Below are 8768 nucleotides of genomic sequence, written 5' to 3' on the forward strand. Positions count from 1 at the left end.
GGACGTACTTTATATTGAGATTTTTCTTTCTTAGTTCTCGAATTTGAGATCTGGGGGATCCTATCCATCCTATAATACTTAATGACATTAGCTTCGTCCGGATCTCTAGTTAGCAGTCCGACACACTAAAACTCTCGTAATGCACAGGGTTCAAGGAAAGGGCCTGACCACAAGAATCTATTGTAATCAACTGATATATGAAATTAATCGTCTAAAAAAACAAGAATATGAAATTAAAAGAAGAAATATTACTTCGAAGAGTTCAAGTTCAAAAATAATTTAATTCCAATTTCTCGTTTTCTTCCAACCTCACAAAAGTTGTTTTTAATCATAATACACAAAATTAACTTTCAGATATTATCTACCAGGAAAAATAAAAACAATTGTGATCAAGAAAGGAAATAACTAAAATAAGGAAATTAAAGTCCCTATTCTAAAAAGAAAATAATATAAAACTTCAAATTAATTAAAAAAGGCAACGAAATATCCCTTCTTGGAAATAAATAATAAACCGGTAGACCATATTTATAAGTCATTCAGACGTTAAACGTTAGGCGATAATCTAATATTTTATTTTGTCCGTAATAGAGAAACATATGATTTTGACATTAGTGTATATCGGCTTTTAAAATTTGTGTAATTGTGAAAATAATATGGATTATGAAAAATTATTAGAAAGGAATAAATAAAATAATCCAATAGATGATATTGCTTTTACAAATACATTATTCATAATCAGAAAGGTCACATATTACACCAATAATGTAGAAATGTCCCTTGAACACAATATTATTCTTCTAGGTATATTGAATTATATTCTTGAAGAGTTATTTTTCCAAAAAGTTGAGACAATAAAAATAATAAAAATTGAAACACCTTTCACTATTTCATGTGATAGAAAGCAAAAATAAATAAATAAAGTGTAATTCTATGCAATAAGCTCTGATATGCAGTGATTGGCTGCCCGAACTCTTCGATTCGCATTGGGTATTATGTATGTCGTTTTATCTTGCATTACTGCAATAGATTATTTTTGTGACTTGTATTTAAGACTGTAACTTTTACCGTTGCATCGAGGCTTCCTTTTATGTGACATAAAACAAAATATTTTGAAATTTAGTGCACATTTACAAGTGTAGATAGTACTCCACCCGTTCATTTTTACTCGTTACTTTTTTGTTTTATGAAAATCAATTTGACTAAACTTCGAAGCCAAATTAATTTAATATATTATATTTTAAATTAAGATGTTCGAAAACTATATGAAAAATGTTATGAAGTTATAACTTTACTTATATTAATATGATTACAAAAATACACTTCAAAATGATTGTCAAAAATCATGTCGTTTGACTATCGAGGAGTAAAATATGACAAATAAAAGTGAACGAAGAGAGTAAAAAATGAGTTTTCAGTCAACAAGAAAATAAAAGATATTGCCAGAGAGTGTGACAAGAGATGAAAAAGATAGTTCCAATGTGGAGGGAATCTTGAGATTGAAATCCTCAGAATCTATTAGATTCCACAAAAACAGCACATTATCCAATGAGGATTCCTTTGATCCTTTGAATTTGGAAACTAATTTTGTGCTAATGTTTTTGGAATTTGATAGCAACCCCACTTATAAAAGAGAGTTTATTCACATTGTGTTAATGTAATATCACTAATTTTGTATTGCGAGGATTCATCTTGCCAAATTTTGTGTTGGCCGTCAGCGTACCTCAAAGTTCAAAATTTTATGACGATGATATCCAAAGAGCTTGCATGCATCTTAACTATTCCATCGGTGGTACCTGCTACCTTTCTCAGCACAAGTATCGAGTAACCTCTATCCAAGCTTGGGATAGGCAAAGAAGTTCAAAGTTTCATGACGATGATATCCAAAGAGCTTGCATGCATCTTGACTATTCCATCGGTGGTACCTGCTACCTTTCTCGGCACAGGTATCGAGTAACCTTTATCCAAGCTTGGGATAGGTACAGAAGTTCAAAGTTTTATGACGATGATATCCAAAGAGCTAGCATGCATCTTGACTATTCCATCGGTACCTGTTACCTTTCTCGGCACAGGTATCGAGTAACCTTTATCTAAGCTTGGGATAGGTAAAGAAGTTCAAAGTTTGATGACGATGATATCCAAAGAGCTTGCATGCATCTTGACTATTCCATCGGTACCTGTTACCTTTCTCAGCACAGGTCATCGAGTAACCTATCCACTAAGGCTTAGGTTCTTTTTGAACCCGAAACATGATTCTCGTTCCACTTCACTGAACACTAGGCCACATCGTCGCACTGTTGGTTAAAAGATGACTATGAACAAGTTGTAGAACATATTAAAAAAAATTATTGTGAGCATTTACATTCAAAACTGAAAGATATAGTAAAGCACATTTACAGACGGAAAAAGTAAGTGATCAATCTGTTGCAGAAGCTTTAGCTAAGATCAACTTGTAACTTGATTGACATGTATAACAGTGTAAGAATTGCACCTTGTGGGAATGGAGCATATCTAGCAACATTGGATGCGATCCACGTGGCTATAACCACCAACGCGACTATGCTACTGCTGGTTTTGCCACAAACCCAACTTGCAAACGAAAGGCATAATGTAAGTAGGACGCCACCTCTGCCTCCTAAAATCCATGCAAGTAGGTAACCAATCTTGTATCCGGCATCTAACTTTCGATCAAGCAAGGCCTTGAGGCTACTAAATGTCAAAGACAAACGAATACCTACGGTGTACATTAGAAATAAAGAGAGGAAGGCAGATCTGAGCACTTCCGCGAATGGACCCCTTTCTTCATCTAGAGTTTCTTCTTCGGACTCCTCATCTTTATCGAAGTTTTCCCTTGTATCATACCTTTCCCAGGATCTCTCTCTTTGCATTTTTCGTCTGAGATCAGACCACCTATAGGTCCTTATGCCATTGTCATATTCAAAATCGTACTCCCAGACGCCCCCCAAAGGCCTGTCAGTATAATCCTGATGTCGAAGAGCTTGATCATACTGATTTCTTGATGATTCGTCAGATAATACCTGCCCAAACAGACTTCTCCGTGATGTTAGAAATTTAATTAAAAGGAATTCTGACAACAAACTATAAGCTTATTACTAGCATCTGAACGGGACAAGCATAGTTTCCTCAGAGGTCCAAAAGCTCAAAAGCAAAGCAAAAACAATTCAAACGACAATAGGGCCTCCAATTTTGTTGAATTTTATTTCTCTTCCTCTCAACCCTTCCCGCAGTAATATAAACTCTCAGCTGCTCTCACCATCCATGTAACACTCTCTTAATTTTCCTCATTCTTCTTTTCCTTAGAAAAATGAGCCTTCATGTTCAGTCTCATACATACAAATGGCCATTTACACTTCCACTAGGTGGCCTCTTGAGTACTCGACAAACACGTCCGTCAACTACTTGGTACATTTGCTTGTACTCCATTTAGGAAAAAGGATTAACATAATAATCGACCCCCTGAAGCCAATTTAAATTCCAGATCGAGAACTAAGAAACAAGTTTCCTCCTTCATGTCCAAGCAATGGAATGCAATATGAGAAATTCAACAGAACAACTATTTCCTTAATACTATCTTAGGATGTTTTCGACTACCTAGCACCTGGAAAACCTCAGAAGCTGATGTGAAAACACGTTAACTAGAATTGATTCATGCATTCCAGAGTTGAGCATATCAGCATATGAAATAACCAAATAAAAGTTATCCAACCATGGCTGGAAATAGTCAAATTTACAGCAAGGCTGGACAGTGGACTCTGCAGTAAAAATTGTCTCTCTCATCCTCTCCGGGTGTGTGTCGCCCTGTCCCCACCCAAGCAAAGGCACCAACCCAGCTTAGGATATGAATTCTTAGTTGTATAAATAAGAAATATGCCAGAAGCCAAGACGAAGCGACTCACATCATATGCAAGATGGATTTTCTTGAAAACTTCATCAGCTCCTGGATCCTTGCTAACGTCAGGATGATACTGGATTTTTGATGTACAAAATACAAATAATTGATAGAACAAGAGTCAGTAACTTTCCAACAGCGCATTGCTAATCTATAAAAAAACTTTCCAACGAAGATCACGGATGCAGGAAAGGAAACAAGAATTTCACCACACCATTCCAAAAGAAACACACACACTTATAAGCAAAAGTATTCAAGCTTTTATATAAGAACGTCGTACTTAAAAATGCATTAACTTGTAGCTATAGTAACTATACAAGAAGGCATTCTGTGTCTATGCCAACAAAAGTTCAAGACAACAAGACAGGGACAACCATATATGACCATGGACAAGAAATAATAGTTACCCATGCCCTTTACCCAGAAAAGATCTTCAATAGCTCCAGATACTTAAAAAAACTATATTTTTCACAGGCCACAATAGCAACTCTTAGGAATGTTTGTCAATGGGAACTAAGTTGCTCAGACTCTTCAAAAATGTTGTTGCACCTTCCACAAATGAACTATTTTTGAGAGATCCGACACGCACGCGATGAGATTTTTGAAGAGTCCGAGCAACATAGAATGGGAAACTGCTTGGAAGAAGGAAAAGAGAGACAAGGATCGATTGAGGTGAAATATCATTCTCCTCCTATTGTTTGTGTGACTAATTGGAAAGTAACTGACGACGTCCTACTTGTGTCTCATTCCCTAAAAGTTTCTTGAAATATAAGGGAGAGCATGTACCCAATTGAAGTATAAAAGAACTTCTACCTGAAATTCTAGCTCACAGTTGGCTTCAATTATTTTAGTTAGCATTCTTTCTAGAAAGAACTAATATGACACATCACTTGCACTCTTTCTCTTTATTAAAAAATGAAGGAAATCCAAGAAAGCAATGAAATTGCAAATTCGGTATCTAGAAATCAAGGCTCAATTGCATTTTAATATCCAATAACCACCTAAAAAATGTCTTCATCCTGCTTGTATTATACTATAAACCTATTTGCCAAAAAGATATAGTAGTACCTTGAGAGCAAGAAGACGATAAGCCTTTTTTATATCAATAGAAGAAGCATTGTGTGGAACACCAAGCACGCTATAGTGGCACTGCTGCCTGCCACTAATAGCAGATGCTGAAACCTGGACACGAGGGTGATATATACCTATGCGCTTGTTAGGCCACGCCAATGGTCCAAAAGATAAGTTCTGGTTGGAGCTACCACCTTTATCAATGGAAGTGGGAGCCAATAAGAGATGGGTCTGCATGCTATGAATTGCTCTTATTTAGTCTTCCATCGCTATCTTGAGTTCTGTGTTAGCTGCAGAAGTAGAAAAATTCAAGAGATTCAATATAAGATCACTTCTGTGAGCATCTTGAGAAGTTATAGATGCGGCTGATAAACAGAAAAAATGGCAGTACATGTTTTGACATTTGTCTTCATTCCACGTCTGCTAAATCATAATTTTTTTCATTGGATAAACTGTTTCCGTCTTACTGCTTTATAAGTAATCATTCCTTATCTCACAACTAGCATAAAGGAGTGTTAAAGAATGTTCGTGAGGATCAAAAAGCGATACTTTTAGCATCTCTGGCAAAAACAGCTGCCACACAGCGGTGGAGCTAGAGTATAGCTGACAGGTTCGACCAAACCAAGTAGCTTGGATCCAAACTTTGTATTTGTCTTAAAACCTCAATTGAATATGTAAGAATTATTAAGTTAGAGTCCAATAACTTCAAAGAACAACAACAAAAACATATCTCGCGTAATCCCACAAGTGGGGTCTGGGAAGGAGAGAGAGTACGCAGACATCGCTACTACCACGTGTAGGTAGAGAAAAGAACTAAAATCCCGAATGCATAAAAATCAAATCTTGGCCCCACCTCTACTACCATATATCTAAGAGATCACTATAGCAATCATTCTTCTAAACCCCATCGTAATTCCACAAGTGGGGTTTAGGGACAGTAAAGTGTATGCAAACTTTACCCTAACTTGTGGAGGTAGAGAAAAAACTAGGATCTGGGATGCATAAAAATCAAATCTTGGTTCCACCTCTACTACCACATATCTAAGAGATTAATATAGTAATCATTTATAATATACTTAACTGTAGAATTTAGCAGCAATTACAAGAAAGATGATAACTTTAACACAATTAACCAAAAGTATAGAGACAAACACTAGTACTAAATTACAGTAAAAATTAACGGGCATCTATACGCATATAAGTTTCAAACCATGAATAAAGATACACATCGGGAATTCTTAGTAGCTCAATTGGTTGGCTAACTGAACTTTCACCTTATTCGCGAGGTTCCATCCCCATGCATAAAAATCAAATCTTGGTTCCGCCTCTACTACCGCATATCTAAGAGATTACAATAACAATCATTCTTCTAAACCCCATTTTCAGGATAAATCCAGACATCAAATTTAAAACCTTTTCTAAAAACCATTCTAAAAATTAAACTGGAAAGCGATTATAATACTCAACTGTAAAATGCTTCAGTAATTACAAGAAAGATGAAAACTTTAACTCAACGACAACAACAACAACATACACAATGTAATCTCAGTCTCGGTCTGGGGAGGATAGAGTGTATGCACACCTTAACTGTACCTCGTAGATATACCGAGGTTGTTCCCTATAGACCCTCAGCCTAAGATAAAGCATATCCAAGCAGTTTGAAAAAAGGGAATACAAAAATAAGAGCAATAACAACAACTAGAAAAGATGAAAACTTTAACTCTACTAACCAAAAATATACAGACAAAACACTACTAAATTACAGTAAAATTAATGGACAGACACCTAAATAAGTTTCAGACTCATGAATAAATATACATCAAAAAATCTCAGTAGCTCAGTTAGTCACTAACTGAACTTTCACCTTATTGGTAACGGCTCGATTCCCAATATTGTAATTCCCTCAACCATTATATATATATATGCACGCACGCACGCGCGCACACACACACCCATGTCGAATTCTTCAAAAATACACTATTTTTAGCGAATCCGACACGCACCCATTGACATTTTTGACGAATTCGAGCAACATAGCGCGCACACACACATACACACACACACATACATACACAGAGACACACACACACATACACACATACACACACACACACATACATACATACACAGAGACACACACACACACACACACATACATACACAGAGACACACACATACCCATATATATGTACACACACACTCACATACACATCATAATCCATATCAAATTCATAAAAAAGATGGGTAAATAACAATTGAAGAAAAATACTGCAGCTAAATAAATAGAAAAATAGAAGCAACAATTACCAGTTGAAATCTGAAAGAGATTAAAGAAATCCCATAAGAGAAAGAAAGAATAATAATCAGATCAGCTAGAAATGGAAAAATAATAAATTCTTTTCTTGTCATAAGACAAAAATATTAGTACTATTTTTTTCAAAAAAATAAATAAGTAAATAAATTAGTGTGATTTTCTTTTTTCTTTTTTCTTTTTCTCTTTTTTTTTTTTAATTGGAAAAGACATATATTACTAGGAGTATCTTGATCTTATTTTGTTTGGAAGGTCATTATATTATGTTTCATAATATATTATATTTCTTTTAATAAATATAACATGAATAAATTTTATCATAATGTCACGCATTATCAAATTAAAAAATAAGTCTATAACATTGAAATTAAAGAATAAGGTATGGGGTAGAATTGATAGGAAAAGAAGTAATATATGATTATGAAATGATACCTAAGAATAAGATGGAAAAAATAAAATAACAAGATTACACCAAAACAATAAATAATATTTTTCAACTAATAATACAATAAGTAACTACTATCCAAACGAGAAATAGTTTAAAACTTGTAGTTTAGCAATAATACTGACATTTTTTTCGAGTAAAATATCTAATCTATCTTAATCGTTTGATTCGTGAATAAAATTGTAATTATGAGAACAATTCTTTCATCTTTCTAGGTGAAATAAACACTAATATAAAATATAAATCTATTTTAAAAAATAATTATATCTTTAATCAAATAAATTATAAATTTAATATTTAAACTTAAACTTAAGATATCTCATTTTTTTTCATAAATTAAATATTTTCTACTAAGTTTTTGACCCTTCCACACATGTACATGACCTTATTTTCTCATATTTATTTTATTTCTTAGTTTGGTCATTGAATTCCTTACTGGATAATATAATTTGTACATGATCTCATTTTTCTCATATATATTTTATTTCTTGATTTGGTCATTGAAGTCCTTACTGGCTAATATAATTTTACATAAACATTCAACAGATATTTGTGTTTATGTGATGGCTATTATATGCATTGAATGGTAATTGGTTTGACAAGTATTAAATTGTGTTTTTTTTTTTTTTTGAAGTTACAATTTTTGCCTATCACATCCTACAATTGCAAAGTCAAATAGTTGGTAGGATTTTTTACCACGATAGTAATTACGTCTCAATTTTAAATGAGTTAATTTCAATTGAGTAGCAACTTTATTAAACGTTGTTGTTTAGGTTATTAATATATGGTCCAAATAGAAAGGAGACATCAAAATAGGTCAAAGTGAATGAATTTGATGAGACACTCGAGATTTGTTTTAGCTTATATTACCTAACTTTATTAAGTATGAAATTTAAGAAAAATTTAGGAAAACGACAAAGTATAAAAAAAAATGCTCTTTAAATAAATTCATGAATATTTATTAATGTTATAAATGTTTTTCTTTGTCGTGATTTAATTGGGCTAAAAAGATCTTTATTTCAAAAAAATATCAA

General features: G+C 33.6%; 1 protein-coding gene across 3 annotated transcripts; it reads right to left on the reverse strand.

Moving 5' to 3' along the window:
• Window positions 1-2309: 2309 nt before the first annotated feature.
• Window positions 2310-7544, reverse strand: LOC107843989. Of its 3 annotated transcripts, XM_016688445.2 has the most exons (5): window positions 7286-7521; window positions 6253-6319; window positions 4976-5268; window positions 3915-3983; window positions 2310-3035 (listed from the first exon to the last, which is right to left on the reverse strand). In XM_016688445.2, exons 3-5 carry the CDS (start codon window positions 5213-5215, stop codon window positions 2433-2435), a joined length of 912 nt encoding a protein of 303 aa, XP_016543931.1. In that variant the 5' UTR covers window positions 5216-5268; window positions 6253-6319; window positions 7286-7521; the 3' UTR covers window positions 2310-2432. The 3 variants fall into 3 exon arrangements, with proteins under 3 accessions (XP_016543931.1, XP_016543928.1, XP_016543930.1); XM_016688442.2 differs by lacking the exon at window positions 6253-6319 and having other exon boundaries at window positions 7286-7544; XM_016688444.2 differs by lacking the exon at window positions 7286-7521 and having other exon boundaries at window positions 5370-6314.
• Window positions 7545-8768: the final 1224 nt, after the last annotated feature.

Source organism: Capsicum annuum, chromosome 10 (genome assembly GCF_002878395.1).
Source record: "Capsicum annuum cultivar UCD-10X-F1 chromosome 10, UCD10Xv1.1, whole genome shotgun sequence".
NCBI lineage: Eukaryota > Viridiplantae > Streptophyta > Magnoliopsida > Solanales > Solanaceae > Capsicum > Capsicum annuum.